This window comes from Manis pentadactyla, chromosome 3 (genome assembly GCF_030020395.1).
Source record: "Manis pentadactyla isolate mManPen7 chromosome 3, mManPen7.hap1, whole genome shotgun sequence".
Taxonomy (NCBI): Eukaryota; Metazoa; Chordata; class Mammalia; order Pholidota; family Manidae; genus Manis; species Manis pentadactyla.
Genome location: NC_080021.1, coordinates 103,931,392 through 103,956,506, shown reverse-complemented (window position 1 = coordinate 103,956,506; position 25,115 = coordinate 103,931,392). Strand labels below are relative to the sequence as shown.

The following is a 25,115-nucleotide window of genomic DNA, read 5'->3' as shown; positions in this document are numbered from 1 at the left end:
GTCTCAAGGGTTCTGTTATTTAAATAGCTGTTAAACTTTTAAACAAATGCTGTGATAAAAATAATAGAAAAGAATGTAGAAATCTTGTGTAATAAGGAGACCAGTCATTGGTTTATATAGCTTACTAAAATGCTTGCATTTGACAATGCAAATTTCCACATATCTAATATCTTTCATTATAGCTAAAAAAAATAGGAAAAGTTTCCAAATCCTCTTAAGTCCCAAATTTTGAGGAGACCCAATCAGGTATCAAAATTAGGTGTGTAGCTATACTGAAACATATACGCAATGAAGATGGAGGTCTACATGTTGTATCATGACAATGTGGAACCATAAAGAAAATCCACCAAGAAAAATTATATCTTGTGCTATTAGTAGGCTATATTTTGGCTGTTTCTAGAAGGGAGCAATTGGCTGTAGGGAGTTCGCATGGTTGCACAGGGAACAATGATGAACTAGTGCAATGCCGATACCAAGAGGCAGCTCCTACAAATGGTGATTCCAGTTCTTGCTCTTCCTAGTGGTTGGACCTTAAGAAAATCACTTTATGTGTTAGCACCTTCATTTTCTCCTGTGTAAAGTGAAGTATTTTAACCAGATGACCTCTAAAATTTGTATTGTATATTGTAAATTAATATACATCACCAGTGTAATCAATAGTGTATAAAATCCTAGAAGAAATACCATAATGAATTAGTTCAAAGAACACCTAATACTCCTGAGTCCCTAAACTCTGCTTTTTGTCTCTGATGGTGGCTGGATCCCTAAGAAAGCACATTCACTGTCCTTGGACACCTCGTGGTGTTAGAGGTGTGCCCCAAACATGTCCAGCTTCTAGCTGTGAGTAGAGATCTGCGCTGATTAGTTTACTAGTCCCTGCCTATTCTGTGTTTTTTCTAAGCATATGGAAATAATTTAATATACATGCAGGCCTTCCTTTCTTGGTGCATAAGTTTTCTCACTCAAAAGACCAAACCAGGGGTTAGTACCCTGACCTGCTGTGCAGCTGAAACATTGAGGAAATGGAGAATTTCCACGTCATCTACAGAGACCTGGCTGATAAAACCATGGGAGTGGATTTAACACTCCACCAGGACAAAGCCAGAGGCAGAAAAGCAGGAGCCCCCCACATTCAGCCTGGCAGAATAGCCATGTTAACAGAGCTGGGACCCAGACCAGAGGCAGAGGGACCCAGGCAGAAAGAGGGAGCAGAAGGGAGTAGCCCCCTAGGATCAGCTAAGACTAAAGGAATGGAGGGAGGGTAACACGATCCAAGGCAGCTGAGGGGTTCCTCAGGATAAAAGCAGGACAGCAGTCACAGCAGAACGGTAAGGACAGAAGCCAGACGCAAGAACCCCAGGAACCCCATCAGGAGACAAGGCTTCATGTAGCCTGACGTGTTTGGCAGTTTTAAATTGAAAGTGTAAGATGGAAGACAGCACAAAGGGGGAGGTTTTGTCAAGTGAGGACTTTACAGGACCTTGGTGCACCCGTCAGGGCAGGTTCTGGAGAAGAAGCTAGTGAAGAGTCCCAGGGATAGCTGACCAAGGATTTATCAGACCTCAGAGTACCTGTGGCGTGCTCTGAATTCTTTTCCTTGATTTAATCTGACACATGACCTTCTTCTTAGATCTCCAGGTTATCAGAAGACTATTTCATTCTGCAGAAGAAACTGAATGAAATGATTTTGTCTCAGCAACTGAAGCCTTTTTATCTGGGTGTCTATCTTCATAAGCCAGTTAATAGACAAGTTTCTTCTCAGCACTGCCTCTCAGGTAAAAATCAGTAGACTTAGAACTTCCTGAAGGAAAAGGCAGTGCCAGATACCTTACTGTTTATGAGTTTCCCACTTTTCCTCTATAGCAGATTTGGGGTGACTGTGTTCTAACTGCCTTGGTGAGAACCTTCATTTCATTCCATTTCTTGTGAGTGTATACACATTTTTGCAGAATATTCCACATACCTCCTACCTTCTCTGACTTCATTCTCCTCTCTTTTCTGTTTTTTGCTCTGTATGTATATACTTCAACTAGAACTTGACATATGACACCAGAAAGGAATAGAAAGGGAGTCTGAGGGAGTGGGGGAGTGTGCAGGCTTGATAAAAGGGAACAAGTGACTAAAATATATCTATTCCTTTTGGGAGTGTCTGCTACCTTAAGTAGAGTGTAGAAGGTGCAAATCTCCATTCAGATGTACAAACCCAGATGCATCATTAAATTTTCTCTTAATCTAAGTCACACTCTGCCCCTATCCCACTAAACTGGTGGGGAAGTCAGACTCAGTAATAATCAGGCCTCCACTTCTCGAGGACTGTGCAAATGCCCTAGGGCCTTATACACCCACCCAGGATCTGGGAGAGCCTGTGGTCACCAGCTGTTTGCCCACACAGGTACTGTTGGGACATCCATCTCCTAGCTGGCCTCATGACCCTAAAGTCAGGAGGCTCTGCCACTCCCACCCCTGCAGGAGGTACCCAGAAACTGAGAGGTTCACTTGGTCTACATGTGCTCCAGGTAGCCACTTCTTCTGCATCCTTATCACCTCCCCCAGGGGCTGCCACTGACAGGCCCTGCTGATCTCTGCTCTGAAGAATCTGCGTTTGTTTTCATGTGATCATTTTCGCTGGCTCTATCGGAGGCCCTCTGCTCCCTCCCCACCCGCTCTAGGACACCTGGCTCCACCTCTGCAATGAGCTTGGCTCTTAACAAGACAGGAAGCACTGCTAGCCTCGTGCAGCTTCCGCAGAAGCCCCTTGGGCTGGAAGATATGAAGATGAGTCTGGCTGTTTGTCTGATATGGGAGGAAGGGAAGTAACTTAATGTTTCAATCAATGATCCTAAAAAACCAAAAAGCAGCCCACAGAGTGGCTCTCCAGCCTTTCTACTGCCACTGTCTCTGGCCCTGGCCCAGAACCTGTAAACAAGTCAGAGCCCAGAGCCCCACTCATGTGCCAACCACCAGTGACGCCTGTGTAGATGGCACGATGGCACGCGGGAGCAGAAGGGGAGGGCAGGGCTTCAGCGTCCCTCTAGTTGTGTACGCAGCAGCCCTAGTGCATGTGGGTAGTGAGGTGCCCTTGGTGCAGCAGAAGTAAGAGCAGCCAGGATGTGTCTCCCTGTAAGCAGCTCAGCCTGTCCTCAGCCGGAAGGAGGCGGGATGAGGGTAGCTTCCTAGGAAGGGAAGGGAGGATACTGAGGTTTGCGGTGACTTTTCACTTCTGAACTCTCAGGGACTTGTGTGTGTGTTTGATAAAAACTGTATGTATTTAGGGTGTGCAACATGATGATTTGATATAAATACACATAGTGAAATAATTACTACAGTCAAGCTAATTAACATATCTCCTCATCACATAGTTATCATTTTGGGTGTGTATATGATGAGAGCACCCAAATATACTCAGATATCAAATTTCCAGCATTCAACACAATATTACTAACTGTTGTCACCATGCTGCTCATTAGCTCTCTAGACTTCCTCATCCTACGTAACTGTAACTCCAGAGCCTTTGGCCACTATCTCCTCATTTCCTTCGCCTCCCAGCTCTGGTAACCACAGTTCTCCTCTCTGCTTCTGTGTGTTTAATTTTTCTAGGTTCCACGTGTAAGTGAGAGCATGCAGTTTTTCTCTTTCTGGCTTATTTCACTTAACATAATGTCTTTCAGGTTCATCCATGTTACCACAAATGGCAGGATTACTTTTTTCTCGTGGCTGAGTAATATTCATATATATATGCACACACACACACACATATATGTAATAGAATATATATACACACACACACACACACACACACCACACTTTTGTTACCTATTCATCTGCTGATGGACACTTAGGTTGTTTCCATACCTTGGCTATTATGAATAATACTATAATGAACATAGGAGTGTATATATCTCTTCAAAATACTGATTTCATTTCCTTTGACGTCTACCAGAAGAGGAATTGCTGGATCATACAGCAGCTCTATTTTTAAATTTTGGGGAAACCTCCATATTATTTTCCATAGTGGCTGCACCAATTCATATTCCCACCAACAATGGAAAGGGTTCTCTTTTCTCCACATCCTCACCAGCATTTGTTTCTCCTTTTTGATAACAGCCTTCCTAACTGGTATGAGGTGATATCTCATTGTGGTTTGCATTTGCATTTGCATTTTCCTGATGATTAGTGCCATTTATTGAAGAGACTGTCTTCTCTTCATTATGCATTACTGGTACCCTTATCAAAAATCAGTTGACCATATATGCTTGGGCTCTGTATTCTGGCCCATTGGCCTAGATGTCTGTTTTTTGCCAGTACCATATTGTTTTGATTATAATAGCTTTATGATATGGCTTGAAATCAGGAAGTGTGATACCTCCAACTCTGTTCTTTCTCTAGACTGCCTTGTCAGGGACTACGAATTGTCCTAAAAGCAGAATTTATTTTATTAGAAAGTCAAATTATTTCACTTTATTCTTCACTCTGCCATTTAAAAAAAATGGACCCAAGAAGAATATCAGAAATCAGTTCTTAGCTTACATTGAAAGGATTGTAATTGAGTGACATATCTAATTCTTCAGGTTTAGAGGGAGAAACTTTTTCTTCAATGCGCATGTAGACAGGTTACATATTCTACTATACTTGTCTAAAGCTAAATTGGACAGCATCTGAATTGTCCCACTTGCCTGGGACTAGCCTTAGAGGAAGTACCTGAGAGGGGCCTGAAGTAACCTAAAGACACAGAGGCACCTGGGTGGACCTGACAGGCCAGAACCAAGAAGCAAAGGAGAACATGGGAGGTGTAGTAGACGCTAGTGACCAGTGACTAGACAGAGCAGTTACCCTCAGCAGATGCTGATGAAGACCGAAGAACAGTACAGAGCAGGTGGCCTGTCTCCATTAAAGCTGTGAAGCTGCTAAAGTCCTCTGTCCCTCTACCCTAGATGTGGTCCAGGGAGAAGAAGAGAGTCAGAAACCTAAAATGACTAAGTTTACTCATAAGACCCTAAGGAAATTGAAAGCAACTGAGTTTAACGGCCATTTGTTAAAAATAATGTAATGCTAGAAATTAGAAAGGAGTACTAAGAGGTAAAAATTAAGTCAATTTTAGGAAAATCAAGTGACATTTTTGTGCATCTGAATTATACACTGTGAAAACTTAACCCTTCTATAGATAACTGCAGTTTTGAAAAACCATTCTGATTACATTGTGTGAATATACTTTGATGGCAGGGCAAGGTGAAAGGCCAGCAGGAGATGATGATGGTTTGGATAAAGTGGTGGCTGAGAAGGTAAACAGGCTCAAGCAATGGTTAGTCAGTAGATGATCTTCCAGGCAGATAGGTGGACATGTGCATGGTTACTGAAGCCATGGGGTGAATGAGATCATTCTGGAACCCACCTACAGTGAGGAGAGGAGAGAACCTAGAGCAGGAGTTCGCACGTGCACTGGTCAGGCAGAAAGGAACCAGCCAAGAGGAGCAGCTGGAGAGGTGGGAAGAACACCAGGCAGCCTTGTATCTTGAAGAGGGTTCCCTAGAAGTCATGCAGAAATGACGCTGCAGAGCAAGTGAGAGGACTGAAATATCATTGAATTTCCTATGCATTAGCAGTTACTTACTAAGTCCCCAAGTTTTTAAAATGTTAGACTAGATACAATGGAAAAGTGGATGCAAATAACCATTGTGCTGCTTTTTAGGACAGTCTCCCCCAATACTTGCTAGAGTTTATCATTGGAGAGAATCTATATTAATGTATTTTAATGATCTATGCTTTTTTTTTAAGTTCCTTGAATAGTTTATAAAATTTGATGGTAAAATATACTTCAAAGAATTCAGACTGAGGTCGCAAATTGGACCAGATATTGCTTGGTCAGTAATAAGTCCCTGCAGGGGTTCTGGATCCATTCTTTTTTTTTTTTTAGATTCATGTTCAGGTGTTTTAATGCATTATAGGAGCTACTGTGTAGTTTTGTTTTTTTTTTAATTTTTTAAAATTTTGGTATCATTAATCTACAATTACATAAGCAACATTATGTTTACTAGATTCCCCCCATCATCAAGCTCCCACCACATACCCCATTACAGTCACTGTCTAGATCCATTCTTGTACCTTGGGATGCACTTGGTTTACTACAGGATAGGCAAACTTCATCCTAAATTTTAGACTGGTTTTCTTTATGAAACAGCCTTGGTTTGTCATCTCCTGCCCACATTTAAACCAAGAATTCCCACCACCCATTCTTCATTCCTCCAGTTCTGCTGATTTTCTCAGTTGTCTTTGTATACCTGCAGACATCACAGATTTCACACAGGTATTCAGGTACACACTTACAGAGGGAGTAGATTATCAGTGCCATAGTCTGCATTTACTCATCCTCAAAGTTATTTCATGTAATTAGTTTTGTCTTCTTCAAACAGATTTTCAACCCTTTGCAAGCAAGACCATGTCATACTATAAACTCATTTTCCTGTTACACTAGCACACCTACTCATCACACAGTAGACTTTCAGGACCTGATTATTAATTGGCTGGAAAGCTGATTAATTACCTCCAAGAATTATAGTGGAACAAAGTATAGTAGGCAGTGGAGTAAATATTTGAGAATTTGGCTTTAATTAAAACAAAAAATGGAACATACATTCTTTAAATAGTCATGTATTTTTATGTCATCTGCCTTTAAATTCCTTCTTGCCAGAAAAGAAAGTCTTACAACATATAGAAGTTCTTTCTCCTTAGATCATCAGAATTACTAACCACAGAATTTGGAACCTTCCAGTATGAGCGGCTGCTCTCACCTGCAGAGGCAGTTTTAGCGAATATGCTGTGGAAGTTGTTAGCTCAGGTTCAGGAGGCCACCTTGCAGTACTGGCCTTCACAACAAACCATGCCTCCCCATGAAAAATTTCACTTGGGAAATCAAAACCAAGCTCATTTACAAATAATCCCATCATTAAAATAAGCGTAATGTAAGTTATCTGAAATTTTAATTATCTCATGCATCTTAAAAATTTACAGGCATCTTCAAATGATTGTTACCTCCAGCTCTGCTGTAAGCTTTGGCTGGATTATGCAAATTAGCCTGGGAAAGCTTCTTATCTATTCTAAAGAAAGTTCTAGAAAACATGGATAGTAAATGAGGAAAATTAAAATTTTCAAGTTAGGTTTAACAAGCTGTAATCTTATTTTATAAGGTTTCTCTTTCTGTGAGCTATATTTTTCAATGTACAAAGTGTCAAAGTAAAATGTCTAAGTGAAAACTGCACTGCTAATTACAAAGTTCAAAATACATAAGGTAACTACATGGATTTGTTTCATATCTTTGTTTTGATAACAGTTGTGATAGTTGAAACCGATATGAGCTAACTGCACTTGCATTTTCACTGCAAGAAATACAGAGATAGATAGATGATAGATAACTAGATCCATATAAATAGAGATTTATATGTATAACTAGACATGGCCAGTTGATCATAGATCCTAATAGAAACTGTTTTATTTATGTGGCATTATTTCTCCCTGAATGGTATGCAGAGTGCTTGTTTTTTGGAGATGTTTTTCTTCTTAATTATGGTACACCTGATAGTTTGTGCTGACTATCAAGAAGAGAAGAAAAAAATTAATTGCAGGACAAATAAACCCTGTTAACGCAAAAGCATATTCTCTTCCTCTCCTTTTACAAAGAAACTGTGACTATCCAACAGGCTGTCATTTTTTTAATGGGTTGCAATGTTAACAAATAAGGATGCAATAATAATTCCCACATTTCATTTACATAATAGCATCAGTAAATACAGCACTAAACCAAAGCAGTCCCTTGCCAAGCACACATACAGTACATATAATGAAAATGCCTTTATGTTTCTTTCAGAGGAAATGTCAGGGAAAAATTAGCAATTTTCCATTTATTTCTAAATTTTTATGGCATTTAGTTTCATGTGATAACCTAATATTTTCAGTTATTACAGTACAGATTTGATCGGCTTTCTTTTTCAGTTGTGCCTATGAGTTTACCAGTGTAATACTGGCACCCAGAAATGTACTTTGCCAACTATCCAATATGTCTTTACATGTATCTGTAAGCATGCTTACATTGATGTGAAAGCCAGTGGCTCAAATAATGTTGAGTTGTGTATTTATAGAAATATTTTTTCATTAAGAATACAAAGTAGAGAGATTTCAGAAATTCTATTTCTTTTCACATATCATACCTCTGATGAGCACTTATCTTCCTAAGTCTTCCTCTTCCTCTTTCTTTAGAAGAAGTAATACTAATTCCCCAAAACTCTTAGGAAAAACATATGAAATTAAATGATTTTATTTACAACTTAATGATTCAGTGAGAATCTTTTATTTTTAGTGTTTAATTATATAAAATACTAATCAAATGAAGCAGTTTGCCTTACACAAGTCTACACTCTGAAATATAGATTTCTTTTTTGTTTTTTTAGATAATTATTTTTTATTGAAGGGTAGTTGACACACAGTATTACATTAGTTTCAGGTGTACAACACAGTGATTCAAAATTTATATACATGATAATTCTAGGTACCAGCTATCACCATACCAAGTTGTTACAATATTTTGACTATATTCCTTATGCTATACATTACATCCCGGTTACTTATTTATTTTACAATTGGAAGTGTGTATTTTTTTTTTGTTGTTATTGAGGGCATCTCTCATATTTATTGATCAAATGGTTGTTAACAACAATAAAATTCTGTATAGGGGCATCAATGCTCAATGCACAATCATTTATCCACCCCAAGCCTAATTTTCATCAGTCTCCAATCTTCTGAAGCATAACGAACAAGTTCTTACATGGAGAACAAATTCTTACATAGTGAATAAGTTACATGGTGAACATTACAAGGGCAGTCATCACAGAAACTTTCGGTTTTGCTCATGCATTATGAACTATAAATAGTCAGTTCAAATATGAATACTCATTTGGTTTTTATACTTGATTTATATGTGGATACAACATTTCTCTCTTTATTATGATTATTTTTAATAAAATGCTGAAGTGGCAGGTAGATACAAGATAAAGGTAGAAAACATAGTTTAGTGTTGTAAGAGAGCAAATGTAGATGATCAGGTGTGTGCCTGTAGACTACGTGTTAATCCAAGCTAGACAAGGGCAATAAAACATCCACGTATGCAGAAGATTTCTCTCAGAACGGGGGGGTGAGGTTCTAAGCCTCACCTCTGTTGATCCCCAATTTCTCACCTGATGGCCCCCCTGCGACTGTGCCTGTCTTAGGTTGTTCCTCCCTTGAGGAATCTTACCCGTCTCTGGCTAACCAGTCATCTTCCGGGACCATACAGGGAAATGTAAAGTTGGTAAGTGAGAGAGAAGCCTTATTGTTTGAAAAGGTTAGCTTTTTACTTCTTTGCATATTTATGCCCTGTGGCTTCTATGCCCAGCACTTGTCTTGAGGTATCTTTACCACTTGGAAGAATTATGATACTTGGTAAATTCGATATGTGGCACGAATTCTATTTAAGGGTTGTAATTAGGAAGGAAGAAGAAAAGCTATAGAAGTAGCAGATGGAAGAAAACATGGGAAGATTGATTATTTCTTTGACATATCTTCTTGTAGAGTACATTCAGCATGTATAGGTTTTAAACTACTAATTAAATTGTGCACACACATTAACATAATAGGAGTACAGTTACATAACCAAAGCATACCTGTAATTACCAGCCATCTCCAGTGAAACCAAGAAAACCAGTTAGCCACCTTAGGCATTTGTGAAAACTTATCTATGATGTGGTGGATATTGTCCAACTGAACTTGAACAGTCTGAGAGAAATCAGACAAATTAAAACAACCCATTCCTGGGGACTGTTCACATCACATATGTTCTTTTAACAGTAAATAGTCTGTAGCTGTAAGATTTTGGAGCGCTACAATTTGCACTTCTCCTAATTCTTGGTTGAGTTCCAACAGTATAGATCCACTCAAATTTGTTGTTTTACTGAATGCACAGGCCAGCTTAGATATCTCCTTCCTCATTCCCATGGCAAGTCCAGCAACTGGTGGGATGAGTGCATCTACACCTGTAGCAGTGCGTGGATCTTTGTTGGGATTTTTTGATGTTCATCTTCTGCCATGAGTCTTCCCGAGAGTGCCGATGTTGGAAGTTCTTTTTCATATCGTATCTTAGTTCATTTTCGGGGTAGGCCAATTAGGCTTTGATCCTCTGTATAAACACAAACAGACCCTTTGCCTACACTTTTATATGCCCTTTATATCATTGTGTAGAACTCATTGGAGGTCACCACACAGGAACTGCTTTTTTTTTTATCATTAATCTACACTTACATGACGAATATTTTGTTTACTAGGTTCTCCCCTATACCAGGTCCCCCCTATATACCCCTTTACAGTCACTGTCCATCAGCGTAGCAAAATGTTGTAGAATCACTACTTGTCTTCTCTGTGTTGTACAGCCCTCCCCTTTATCCCACTCCCCCATGCATGCTAATCTTAATACCCCCCTTTTTCTTCGCCCCCCCTTATCCCTCCCTACCCACCCATCCTCCCCAGTCCCTTTCCCTTTGGTACCTGTTAGTCCATTCTTGAGTTCTATGATTCTGCTGCTATTTTGTTCCTTCAGTTTTTCCTTTGTTCTTATACTCCACAGATGAGTGAAATCATTCGGTATTTCTCTTTCTCCGCTTGGCTTGTTTCACTGAGCATAATACCCTCCAGCTCCATCCATGTTGCTGCAAATGGTAGGATTTGCCCTTTTCTTATGGCTGAGTAGTATTCCATTGTGTATATGTACCACCTCTTCTTTATCCATTCATCTATCGATGGACATTTAGGTTGCTTCCAATTCTTGGCTATTGTAAATAGTGGTGCGATAAACATAGGGGTGCATTGGTCTTTCTCATACTTGATTGCTGCATTCTTAGGGTAAATTCCTAGGAGTGCAATTCCTGGGTCAAATGGTATGTCTGTTTTGAGCATTTTGATGTACCTCCATACTGCTTTCCACAGTGGTTGAACTAATTTACATTCCCACCAGCCGTGTAGGAGGGTTCCCCTTTCTCCACAGCCTCGCCAACATTTGTGGTTGTTTGTCTTTTGGATGGCAGCCATCCTTACTGGTGTGAGGTGATACCTCATTGTAATTTTAATTTGCATTTCTCTGATAATTAGCGATGTGGGGCATCTTTTCATGTGTCTGTTGGCCGTCTGTATTTCTTTTTTGGAGAACCGTCTGTTCAGTTCCTTTGCCCATTTTTTAATTGGGTTATTTGTTTTTTGTTTGTTGAGGCGTGTGAGCTCTTTATATATTCTGGACGTCAAGCCTTTATCAGATGTGTCATTTTCAAAGATATTCTCCCATACTGTAGGGTTCCTTTTTGTTCTATTGATGGTGTCTTTTGCTGTACAGAAGCTTTTCAGCTTAATATAGTCCCACTTGTTCATTTTTGCTGTTGTTTTCCTTGCCCGGGGAGATATGTTCAAGAAGAGGTCACTCATGTTTATGTCTAAGAGGTTTTTGCCTATGTTTTCTTCCAAGAGTTTAATGGTTTCGTGACTTACATTCAGGTCTTTGATCCATTTTGAGTTTACTTTTGTATATGGGGTTAGACAATGGTCCAGTTTCATTCTCCTACATGTAGCTGTCCAGTTTTGCCAGCACCATCTGTTGAAGAGACTGTCATTTCCCCATTGTATGTCCATGGCTCCTTTATCAAATATTAATTGACCATATATGTCTGGGTTAATGTCTGGATCCTCTAGTCTGTTCCATTGGTCTGTGGCTCTGTTCTTGTGCCAGTACCAAATTGTCTTGATTACTATGGCTTTATAGTAGAGCTTGAAGTTGGGGAGTGAGATCCCCCCTACTTTATTCTTCTTTCTCAGGATTGCTTTGGCTATTCGGGGTCTTTGGTGTTTCCATATGAATTTTTGAATTATTTGTTCCAGTTCATTGAAGAATGTTGCTGGTAGTTTCATAAGGATTGCATCAAATCTGTATATTGCTTTGGGCAGGATGGCCATTTTGATGTTATTAATTCTTCCTAGCCACGAGCATGGGATGCGTTTCCATCTGTTAGTGTCCCCTTTAATTTCTCTTAAGAGTGACTTGTAGTTTTCAGAGTATAAGTCTTTCACTTCTTTGGTTAGGTTTATTCCTAGGTATTTTATTTTTTTTGATGCAATTGTGAATGGAGTTGTTTTCCTGATTTCTCTTTCTGTTGGTTCATTGTTAGTGTATAGGAAAGCCACAGATTTCTGTGTGTTGATTTTGTATCCTGCAAGTTTGCTGTATTCCGATATCAGTTCTAGTAGTTTTTGGGTGGAGTCTTTAGGGTTTTTTATGTACAGTATCATGTCATCTGCAAATAGTGACAGTTTAACTTCTTCTTTACCAATCTGGATTCCTTGTATTTTTTTGTTTTGTCTGATTGCCATGGCTAGGACCTTCAGTACTATGTTAAATAACAGTGGAGAGAGTGGGCATCCCTGTCTAGTTCCTGATCTCAGAGGAAAAGCTTTCAGCTTCTCGCTGTTCAATATAATGTTGGCTGTGGATTTTTCATAGATGGCCTTTATTATGTTGGGGTACTTGCCCTCTATTCCCATTTTGCTGAGAGTTTTTATGATGAATGGATGTTGAACTTTGTCAAATGCTTTTTCAGCATCTATGGAGATGATCATGTGGTTTTTGTCTTTCTTTTTGTTGATGTGGTGGATGATGTTGATGGACTTTCGAATGTTGTGCCATCCTTGCATTCCTGAGATGAATCCCACGTGGTCATGGTGTACGATCCTTTTGATGTATTTTTGAATTTGGTTTGCTAATATTTTGTTGAGTATTTTTGCATCTACGTTCATCAGGGATATTGGTCTGTAGTTTTCTTTTTTGGTGGGGTCTTTGCCTGGTTTTGGTATTAGGGTGAAGTTAGCTTCATAGAATGAGTTTGGGAGTATCCCCTCCTCTTCTATTTTTTGGAAAACTTTAACGAGAATGGGTATTATGTCTTCCCTGTATGTCTGATAAAATTCCAATGTAAATCCATCTGGCCCGGGGGTTTTGTTCTTTGGTAGTTTTTTGATTACCGCTTCAATTTTGTTACTGGTAATTGGTCTGTTTAGATTTTCTGTTTCTTTCTGGGTCAGTCTTGGAAGGTTGTATTTTTGTAGGAAGTTGTCCATTTCTCCTAGGTTTCCCAGCTTGATTGCATACAGGTTTTCATAGTATTCTCTAATAATTCTTTGTATTTCTGTGGGGTCCTTGTGATTTTTCCTTTCTCATTTCTGATACTGTTGATTTGTGTTGATTGTCTTTTCCTCTTAATAAGTCTGGCTAGAGGCTTATCTATTTTGTTTATTTTCTCGAAGAACCAGCTCTTGGTTTCATTGATTTTTGCTATTGTCTTATTCCTCTCAATTTTTTAAATTTCTTCTCTGATCTTTATTATGTCCTTCCTTCTGCTGACCTTAGGCCTCATCTGTTCTTCTTTTTCCAATTTCAGTAATTGTGACATTAGACCATTCATTTGGGATTGTTATTCCTTTTTTAAATATGCTTGGATTGCTATATACTTTCCTCTTAAGACTGCTTTTGCGGTGTCCCACAGAAGTTGGAGCTTAGTGTTGTTATCGTTTGTTTCCATATATTGCTGGATCTCCATTTTGATTTGGTCATTGATCCATTGATTATTTAGGAGCGTGTTGTTAAGCCTCCATGTGTTTGTGAGCCTTTTTGCTTTCTTTGTACAGTTTATTTCTAGTTTTATGCCTTTGTTGTCTGAAAAGTTGGTTGGTAGGATTTCAATCTTTTAGAATTTACTGAGGCTCTTTTTGTGGCCTAGTATGTGGTCTATTCTGGAGAATGTTCCATGTGCACTTGAGAAGAATCCTGTTGCTTTTGGATGTAGAGTTCTATAGATTTCCATTAGGTCCATCTGTTCTAGTGTGTTGTTCAGTGCCTCTGTGTCCTTATTTATTTTCTGTCTGGTGAATCTGTCCTTTGGAGTGAGTGGTGTGTTGAAGTCTCCTAGAATGAATGCGTTGCATTCTATTTCCTCCTTTAGTTCTGTTAGTATTGTTTCAGGTATGTTGGTGCTCCTGTATTTGGTGCATATATATTTATAATGGTTATATCCTCTTGTTGGACTGAGCTCTTTATCATTATGTAATGTCCTTCTTTGTCTTTTGTTACTTTCTTTATTTTGAAGTCTGTTTTGTCTGATTCCAGAATTGCAACACCTGCTTTCTTCTCTTTGTTGTTTGCATGAAATGTCTTTTTCCATCCCTTGACTTTAAGTCTGTGCATGTCTTTGGGTTTGAGGTGAGTCTCTTGTAAGCAGCATATGGATGGATCTTGATTTTTTATCCATTCTATTACTCTGTGTCTTTTGATTGGCACATTCAGACCATTTACATTTAGGGTGATTATTGAAAGGTATGATCTTATTGCCATTGCAGGCTTTAAATTTATGCTTACCAAAGGTTCAGGGTTAGGTTCTTCACTATCTTACTGTCTAACTTATTAAGTCGCTTGTTGAGCTATTATCAACGCGATCTGATGATTCTTTATTTCTCTCCCTTCTTATTCCTCCTCCTCCCTTCTTAATATGTTGGGTGTTTTGCTCTGTGCTCTTTTTAGGAGTGCTCCCATCTGGAGCAGTCCCTGTGGGATGCCCTGAAGAGGTGGTTTGTGGGAGGCAAATTCCCTTAACTTTTGCTTGCCTGGGAATTGTTTAATCCCTCCTTCATATTTAAATGATATTCGTGCTGGATACAGTAGTCTTGGTTCAAGGCCCTTCTGTTTCTTTGCATTAAGTATATCGTGCCATTCTCTTCTGGCCTGTAGGGTTTCTGTTGAGAAGTCTGATGATAGCCTGATGGGTTTTCCTTTGTAGGTAAGCTTTTTTTTCTCTCTGGCTGCCTTTAATACTTTGTCCTTGTCTTTGATCTTTGCCATTTTAATTATTATGTGTCTTGGTGTTGCCCTCCTTGGATCCCTTGTCATGGGAGTTCTGTGTGCCTCTTTGGTCTGAGAGGCCATTTCTTCCCCTAGTTTGGGGAAGTTTTCGGCAATTATTTCTTCAAAGACACTTTCTATCCCTTTTTCTCTCTCTTCTTCTTCTCATACCCCTATAATGCGTATATTGTTCCATTTAGATTGGTCACTCAGCTCTCTTAAAATTCTTTCATTCCTGGAGATCCTTTTTTCTCTCTCTGCATCAGCTTCTCTGCGTTCCTGTTCTCTGTTTTCTAGTCCATTAATGGTCTCTTGCATCTCATCCATTCTGTTTTGAAGTCCTTCCAGAGCTTGTTTTATTTCTGTATTCTCCTTCCTTAGTTCTTGCAGATTTCTCTGCAAGTCCATCAGCATGGTTACAAGTTTTGTTTTGAATTCTTTTTCAGGAAGACTGGCTAAATCTATCTCCCCAGGTTCCTTCTCAGGGGAAGATATAGCAGATGCCAACGCTGTCTGGGTTAGTCTTGTCTGGATCATATTTTTTTGCCTTTTCATGTTGACAGGTGCTATTGACTGTCAGCTGGGAGGGCCAAACTTTTCACTTGCTACTGGCCTTTCTTTACTGGGACAACTGCGGCCCCTAGTGGCTTGTGTTAGGTAATTGCGTGTAGGCTGGTCCTTTGTGTCTTGCCCAGCCGAAGTGTAGGAATTTTCCTTTCTGTGGGTGTGTTTTGCCTTAGGCTGTTTCTCTGCTTTCTCAGCGCCCAGAGTGGTAATGGACAGGGGGGCTGTTTGGCTGTTTACCTCTGTGAGGGGTCTCAGAGATGTTGCCCAGGGGGTTAGTGTGCCCGATTTTCCCTGTAATTTCCAGCCACTGGGCTGTGACCTGTGTTGTTTCCGTCTAGCTGTTAAATCCCTGTCCCTTTAAGACTTTCAGAAAGCACTCGCTTTTCTTTGTCACAGGGGCATCAGCTTCGGCACCCGCTCAGAGGTCTTGCTGCCCTATTTCCCTCGTTTCCAGCCCTCCACGCATGCACTGTGTCTGAGCTCTGGTGCGGGTGGCTGACACTGGGTGTTTAGCAGTCCTGGGCTCCCTCTCCCTCCCGCTGGGAGCTGGGGGGAGGTGAGTTCGGGTTCCCCCGGGCCGGGGGTTGTATCTTACCCCTTTCACCAGGCGCTGGGCTCTTGCACGTGTGGATGTAGTCAGGCTGTTGTCCTGTGTCTTCTGGTCTCTCTTTTAGGATTAGTTGTATTTGTTGTATTTTCAAAAATATATATGTTTTGGGGAGGAGATTCCCACTGTCCTACTCACGCCGCCATGTTGGCTCCACCCTTGAAATATAGATTTCTAATGAATTAACTGAATTAGTTCAAAGTACTTGACCTTGTAGCCTTAGACGGAAGCAGCCACGTTGTTTGCACCCAAATTATTTCTCCTCACATCCTACTGTTTATCTACTTTAAACTACAGAGGACATGGGAGCTAACATGAAGGCAGGAGAATAATGAACAATATGCTTCCCCAACTTCCCATTAAATGTTTGATAAAAATGCACAAAAAAGACCAGTAATATCAGCAGTACTAGAAGCTGAGTTTGTCTCTACATGTTTTGACACCATATTACTTAGCTACAGGAGATAAATTCAAAGTGGAATTACATAGCATATTTAATAAAATAAAATAACCGACAAGGTAAATTCACATATAGTGTATTTATAATTTCATAGCACATAGAAAAGATACCTTCTTTTTAAATCCCTGGTATGTCTTTTTAAATTGTTCTTACAATGAGACATACCAGGCCAGTCCACAAACTCCCCAAAATAGTAATTAAACTAGATTATATTTTTGACCATGATGGAATTGAGATAGAAGTGAAAATAAGCCTGCAAGTTAAAAATTAATAAGATAATCTGAAGTGAAGAAAGTATAATTAGAGTTACAAATGATTACAAAATAGTAAAAATGAGAATAACTACCTGTAAAAACTGTGAATGGGATGTAACCAGATCTGTATCCATAGGAAAATTCAAATAATTAAATGTTCTCATTATTAATTAAGAGGAAATAATGAAATAGGGATGTAAATAAGGAACTGTTTTAACAGGGACAACAAATATTCAACCCCAGGAAAAACAGAAAGGAGAAATAATTGCCATAAGACAGAAGTACACCAAATACGTATATGAAGCGAAGACAATGTTTTTTTTAAATAAAGCAACAAAATTAATAAATTCGTCTCTGATTACTTAAACAAGAAGCCACAAAAAAAATTAGAAGTAAGAACAAGATTATTAAAACTGTAGTTAATAATATTAAAATCTTGGCATGCTATAAATGCAATCAATTTCACAAGGACAATTTGAGGCTGAAATATAAAATTCCAAGAAGAAATTAGACAGTTTGACAATATGCTACCAAAGAATTGCCTAAGGCTCTAAGAACTCAGAGTGTCTTAGGCTACTGCAGTCAAAGTTCATGGAATAGGTAATTCCCATAACTATGTAATTTGCTTGAGGAAAAAAAAAAAGAAAACATAGAGTTACCTATTTTGTGAAGCTCATGTACCCTAAAATCAAACTCTGACATAGTGTTTTAGAGAGGAAGAAAAAGAAGGAAAGAAGGAAGCAAGCAAGCTATGGATCAATCTCACAGATTTAGAGGTAAAACTCTCAAGGATACTACTAGCTAATAGAGTGTAATAATATATTAAAAGACTCTCCAAATACCACATATTAATGTAACACAGTATCAAAAGGTCAAAAGAAAAAAGTCATGTTGATAAATGCTGAAACAGTTTTTCAATAAAATCCAATACTCAGTCCTGCTGAAAAGCGAAACTCTTGCCAAAGTAGGACATTCTTTAACAATATGAAGAATATATTTCTTAAACAAATTGTCACTGAAACCAGTTCCATTAGAAAGCTGGATTAGGGTAAGGATGCTAGTAACCACATTTTCTTGTATTATTTGAGGATTTCTAGCTGATACAATAAAACAGCAAACAGAAGTTTCTAGAAAGCACAACTTTTGAAAAGGAGAAGATAGGATTACAAGGGTATTAGTAGACAAGATGAGTTTTGATCTTAAAAATTCAAGGAATGAACCAAAATATGATTGGTGCTAGCAAGATAATTCATCAAGGATATATAGGCATATAGATACTCTTTCCTATAAAATTTATAATGGAAAAAGAGCTCAATGGAAATAACAGCAAAAATGTAATACCTTGAAATAAAGCTGGCAAGAAAACCACAAAGACAAAAAAGAAGAGGTGGGTAATGGAATAACATACTGTGTTTCTGGTTTGGGAGATGAGATATTGTAAATATGACTATTCCAAAATTAATTTCTAGATTAAAAAAAGTTGGATGAAATCTCTATGAGATTTTCCTCTTAGAACTTAAGAAAATGTCCCTAAAGATGATTTGTACATTTCAGGAAAAAATAATAATAAATGAAGACTTTCCTTATTAGATAGTAAAATTAATACTATAAATCTATAATAAAACCATAAACCTCTGTTATAAAAATCAACCACAAATTAATGCAACAGGATAGCCCTCAAGTTGATCCTCGTATTTATAAAAACCTGTCACAAAAAGATGCACAGCAAACCAATAAGAAATAGACCTATAATGCTTAAAATTTTTGATTTGAAGAAATAAGATAGTCTTACCAAATATTTCCCAGCTATATTAATGATTTAAGTGCATAAAATTTTTAAAAATCACACGATATGAAAAATTGGCTTAGGAAAAGAAAAAGCATAAGAATAAAAGGAATCACAAAGAGAAATTGTCATAGACGTGGACTGCATGAACACTAAAACCTCCTAGAGATTACAAAGCATCATTAAAAGTTAAAGAGCTGAATGCAAAATGGATACAATATCTACAACAGATAAAGGGTTAACGTGTCATATAGAAAGAGCTCCTACAAATTAAGAACAGCATTAACACCCCAGTGGAGAAATGGGCACAAGACATTCATTTGTTTTGTGAAGAAGAACAAATGCAAATGGCAAGTAAGCATATATATAACCACCTTAGAAATAAAAAATACAAATGAAAAGTTTTGTGGATGAAAAATTATTTAACGGTGATGAGAATGTGCTAATTTTATTCTCAAACAGTAGTGGTGAGATGGTAAGGAGTCAACATTTTGAAAAGTGATTTGGCAATACATGAAAAGAAAAACAAACATTGAAATAGTTTATACTGTTGACACAGTAAACCCACTTACGAGAACATAGCCAAGGAAATAATCAGAACAAAAAAAATGTATGTATGTGGCAAAAACTAAAATTAGAAAATAAGGATATGGCAGCCCTTAGAAGTCATTTTTCAAAGAATAACCTTGGCAAACTGCTAGCTAATCTAAACTACTGGGTAAGATATTACCAAATTGGAAGTGAAATAGTAGAAGTTATCTTACTCTCCCAGCTGTAAGGTGGTTCATTAACAAGAACACCTGTATGTAGCATCCTAGAAAAACCCTTGCGGACTTGGACCTTCAGAGCCCACGTCTGTATAAAACTAAGAATCTCAGTAATGTTACTACAGCCTGGTACAGAGTCCTGTGTTTTAAGACTCCATTGTCATCTCCAGATACGGCTTCTTTGCTACCAGGCTGTCTTGAGCCACTGAAAGCTTGCTTGGCATCTCCCCTTGGTCATGCTTATAGCCAGACTTCCTCCAATAAGGAGTAATGGCTTATTAAAAATACTGGTATGTTTCATCTCACCTTGATAGGAATCACCTGTGAGTTATAAATTGTGAGCAGAAGGCAAGAAGAAACAAAATATTGTTTGTTTAAAATCAGGTCATGTACTTTTCTGTTTTTAAAAGGCCAATCTGAGGAAATGATTATGAACAGTCAATGAACAATTTTCTAAAATTTGGCTGTTTGTGAAAAATTAACATAGGTTTCACCTCAGGCTATACACTCAAATATTTTTCAGATAGATTAGGATTAATATGAGCTTGAAAAATAATCAAGATGTAATTAAGGGGCCTTAAATGCCACTTCTGAGTTTTCCTTATTCCAGGCAAGTAAGCATGTCTTTTGTTGTTTTACTGCCTTCATAGCCCCATGTATTGTCCTACAACAGGATACAGTCCAGCCCAGCCACTCACTATCCCCAAAGAAGGTGGCACACTTAAGACACCGTTAGCATCACGTGTGCATTCCCATATACCTCTGGCGGGAGGAGGGGGAGGGCGCCCTCCTTTGACGACTGTGCACGCATGTGCAGTATGACTGGGAGCAAGGGTGTAGCCTAACCCCACAGATTGGAAGGAAACAAACCAGCCTCTGAGGACACGAAGGCATGACCTCAGCCCAACAGAGAGGACGGTAGCCAGCAGGTACTTAGCGATCATGTCCGGGAGACAAATGATCATCCAGAGGGCATGTCTTTTGGTGACCCCACAAACAGAGCTGCTTTATTCTCCTGTGCTTCTCCTGTGGCTTAAGTGGAAGAGACAGGAGGGTCAGGCAGGGGGTGGCACTTTAGCTAAACCTTAAGAGGGTGATTAAAAAACTAAATGCTCAGTTTTCTAGATGCCATTACACAGTACCCATCTCAGAGAGTGGTGAAAGCTTACAGCCGGGGACCTAGAGGGTATGTACAGGTGTAAGCTGGCTCTAGGGCATCCGTGTTCAGCTGGTACAAAAGGAAGAGCCAAAGGCATTCCTTGAGCAGTTCCGAGCGAGCTGGGGCCTCAGAGCTGCCTGCAGAGGAGGTCAGAGGAAGCCTGGGAGCCAGACCCATGAGCAGCACATCATCCCCAAAGTGTTCAGGGCACGCACAGAGTGGGAGAACCACCAGCCCTTCCAGCCTGTCACCTCGGGTGGACTGAGGAGACCACAGATAGAGCACTGAGTAGAATAAAGCAAGTGGTCAGACCCCGGGCACCCAGGGGAAATGAAAGTCAGGAGCCCAGAGCAGGAGGCCGTGCACGGCAGGCAGCAGCACTGAGGACCCACCTGTATCCGGTTCAAGCACTGCTAGCCTGGCTGGAAGGACAGATGAGGTAAAAGGCACAAGAGCGGCTTCAGAAAAGCAGGTTGCAGCCCTGACTAGGGTGAATCTTGCCTTTGACATGCAGCAATGAATATTCCTCCCTTCCAAGATGTCACTATATTGCTTTAAGTTCACAGACTGTCAGAAGTAAATGGAGATTTACAAAAACCAAAATATTGATTTCTTAAAGAAGAAATTACAGTAACATAAGTGCATTTCTGTTCTGCTAATATCTGATGTAGACATGTGATACTTATGCAAATTATACTCTGCATGTATACTTAAGTAAAATGGTGTCATTATCATTAAAATGAGAACCATACTGAAATTTAATTTCCTAAGCAAATATTGGCAATGAGTTTTATGCTGAGTACAAAAAGTTGAGATTTTTATCCATGCATTATTTCTAAAATGTGCATTCCTGGGAAACTAAAACACTTAATGAAATTATTATTAGAACTATAATATAAATAATATTTTATCTTCTGGCTATTTAATATAGCAGTAACCTTTGCAAGCTATTATTTATCATGCACATTACATAAAATAGTCATAAACCTAATTTTGCTACTGCCAACATTGATATGCTGGTGATAATTTGTGGTTATAAATGTTTATGTCACTTTTGTAATAAAAGGGTTGGAATGATGTTACCAGGCAGTGTTTGTACTACCCCAAAGGCACAAAAATTTCCAGGGAAAATAAGTTTATGCCGTTCTGAAATATTTGTATGCTGTTAGAGTCACGGGTAGTTTGTCCTTCAAAAATAGCCTGGGGAAATTTAATCTGAGCAATCAGACCCTGTTGAATACATCCATCTATAATTTTCACTTACCGGCTGCCCATTTTGCATGGCAATATCTTAAGTGTGACACCCTTGAAGAACAGTCAGCCCTCTGCTTTAGATTATCCTGGTGAAGACGGTCAATGAACAAACACTAAAGCAGATTCTGTGAGAGATAACAATTAAACAGAAATTCTAAAAATTCAGTGCACTTTGACATTTTTTATTAAGGTTATTGATATACAATAACATGAGCAACATTGTGGTTACTATATTCCCCCATTATCAAATCTCCACCACATACCCCATTACAGTCATTGTCCTTCAGCGTAGTAAGATGCTATAGAGCCACTACTTGTCTTCTCTGTGCTATACTTCCTTCCCCATGCCCCCCCTATATTATGTGTGCTAATCATAATATCCCTTAATTCCTTTATCCCTCCCTTGCCCCTAACCCTCCCAGTCCCTTTACCTTTGGAAACTGTTAGTCCATTCTTGGGATCTGTGAGTCTGATGCTGTTTTGTTCCTTCAGTTACTGCTTTGTTGTTATACTCTACAGATGAGTGAAATCATTTGGTATTTGTCTTTCTCTGCCTGGCTTATTTCACTAAGCATAATACCCTCTAGCTCCATCCATGTTGTTGCAAATGGTCAAATTTGCTTTCTTCTTATGGCTGAATAATATTCCATTGTGTATATGTACCACCTCTTCTTTATCCATTCATCTACTGATGGACACTTAGGTTGTTCCAAGTCTTGGCTATTGTAAATAGTGCTGTGATAAACATAGGGTGCATATGTCTTTTTGAATCTGTGAACCTGCATTCTTAGGGTAAATTCCTAGAAGTGGAATTCCTGGGTCAAGCGGCATTTCTATTTTTAGATTTTTGAAGAACCTCCATACTGCTTTCCACCAGGGATGAACTAATTTACATTCCCACCAGCAGGGTAGGAACAATCCCCTTTCTCCACAACCTCGCCAGCATTTGTTGTTTGTCTTTTGGATGTTGGCCATCCTAACTGGTGTGAGGTGATATCTCACTGTGGTTTTAATTTGTGTTTCTCTGGTGATTAGTGATGTGGAGCATCTTTTTATGTGCCTGTTGGCCATCTGAATTTCTTCTTTGGAGAATTGTCTGTTCAGATCCCTGCCCATTTTTTAATTGGGTTATTTGCTTTTTGGATGTTGAGGCACATGAGCTCTTTATGTATTTTGGATGTCAACCCCTTATCAGATATGTCATTTATGAATATATTATCCCATGCTGTAGGATGCCTTTTTATTCTGCTGATGGTGTCCTTTGCTGTACAGAAGCTTTTTAGTTTGATACAGTCCCGCTTGTTCATTTTTGGTTTTGTTTCCCTTGCCTGGAGAGATATGCTTATTAAAAAGTTGCTTATGTTTATATTCAAGAGAGTTTTGCCTATGTTTTCTAAGCACTTTATGGTTTCATGGCTTACATTCAGGTCTTTGATCCATTTCAAGTTTACTTTTGTGTATGGAGTTAGACAGTAATCCAGTTTCATTCTCTTACATGTAGCTGTCCAGTTTTGCCAACACCAGTTGTTGAAGAGGCTGTCATTTCCCCATTGTATGTCCATGGCTCCTTTATTGTATATTAATTAACCATATATGCTTGGGTTAATATCTGGACTCCTTATTCTGTTCCATTGGTCTATGGGTCTGTTCTTGAGCCAGTGCCAAATTGTCTTGATAACTGTGACTTTGTAGTAGAGCTTGAAGTTGGGGAGTGAGATCCCCCCTGCTTTATTCGTCCTTTTCAGTATTGCTTTGGCTATTTGGGGTCTTTTGTGGTTCCATATGAATTTTAGAACTGTTTGATCCAGTTCGTTGAAGAATGCTGTAGGTATTTTGATAAGGATTGCATTTATTCTGTAGATTGCTTTAGACAGGATGGCCATTTTGACAATATTAATTCTTCTTAGCCAAGAGCATGGGATGAATTTCCATTTATTAGTGTCCCCTTTAATTTCTTCTAGGAGTGTCTTGTAGTTTTCAGTGTATAGGTCTTTCACTTCCTTTGTTAGTTTTATTCCCAAGTATTTTATTCTTTTTGATGCAATGATGAATGAAATTGTTTTCCTGATTTCTCCTTCTCCTAGTTCATTGTTAGTGTATAGGGATGCAACAAATTTCTGTGTATTAATTTTGTATCCTGCAACTTTGCTGAATTCAGATATTAGTTCTAGGAGTTTTGGAGTAGATTATTTAGGGTTTTTTAAGTACAATATCATGTCATCTGCAAACAGTGACAGTTTGACTTCTTCCTTACCAATCTGAATGCCTTGTATTTCTTTGTGTTGTCTGATTGCTCTGGGTAGGACCTCCAGTACTGTGTTGAATAAAAGCAAGGAGACTGGGCATTCTTGTCTCATCCCAATCTTAGAGGGGAAGCTTTCAGTTTTTCACTGTTAAGTATGATGTTGGCTGTGGGTTTGTCATATATGGCCTTATTATGTTGAGGTACTTGCCCTCTATACCCATTTTGTTTAGAGTTTTTATCATGAATGGATGTTGAATTTTGTTGAATTCTTTTTCAGCATCTGTGGAGGTGATCATGTGGTTTTTGTCCTTCTTTTTGTTGGTGTGGTTGATGTTGATGGATTTTTTAATGTTGTACCATCCTTGCATCCCTGGGATGAATCACACTTGGTCGTGGTGTATGACCCTCTTGATGTATTTTTGAATTCAGTTTGCTAATATTTTTTGAGTATTTCTGCATCTATGTTCATCAGGGATATGGATCTGTAATTTTCTTTTTTTGTGGTGCCTTTGCCTGGTTTTGTTATTAGAGTGATGCAGGCTTCATAGAATGAGTTTGAAAGTAGTCCCTCTTCTTCTGTTTTTGGAAAACTTTAAGGAAAATGGGTATTATGTCTTCTCTAAATGTCTGATAATATTCAGTGGTGAAGCCATCTGGTCTGGGAGTTTTGTTCTTGGGTTGTTTTTTGATTACCGATTCAATGTCATTGCTGGTATTTGGTCTGTTCAGATTTTCTGTTTCTTCATGTGTCAGTCTTGGGAAGTTGTATTTTTCTAGAAAATTGTCCCCTTCTTCTAGGTTATCCAATTTGTTAGCATATAATTTTTAATAGTATTCTCTAATAATTCTTTGTATTTTGGTGGTGTCCATAGTGATTTTTCCTTTCTCATTTCTGATTCTGTTTATGTGTGTAGATTCTCTCTTTCTTGGTAAGTCTGGCAAGGGGTTTATCTGTTTTGTTTATTTTTCTCAAAGAACCTCCTCTTGGTTTCATTAATTTTTTCTATTGTTTTATTCTTCTCAATTTTATTTATTTCTTCTCTCATCTTTATTATGTCCCTCCTTCTGT

The 25,115-nt window shown here is 38.7% G+C and overlaps 1 protein-coding gene across 9 annotated transcripts in view; it reads left to right on the top strand.

Moving 5' to 3' along the window:
• MYO3A (myosin IIIA) overlaps positions 1-25,115 on the top strand; it is a 244,873-nt gene that overhangs the window by 202,873 nt on the left and 16,885 nt on the right. For all 9 annotated transcript variants that reach the window (XR_008996367.1, XR_008996366.1, XM_057498238.1 and 6 more), the window contains one exon: positions 1,631-1,775. Coding sequence is in view for 7 of the 9 variants with exons in the window: in XM_057498238.1 (XP_057354221.1) it covers positions 1,631-1,775 (145 nt within the window). In the remaining 2 variants the exon portion in view is untranslated. The remainder of the gene's footprint in view (positions 1-1,630; positions 1,776-25,115) is intronic.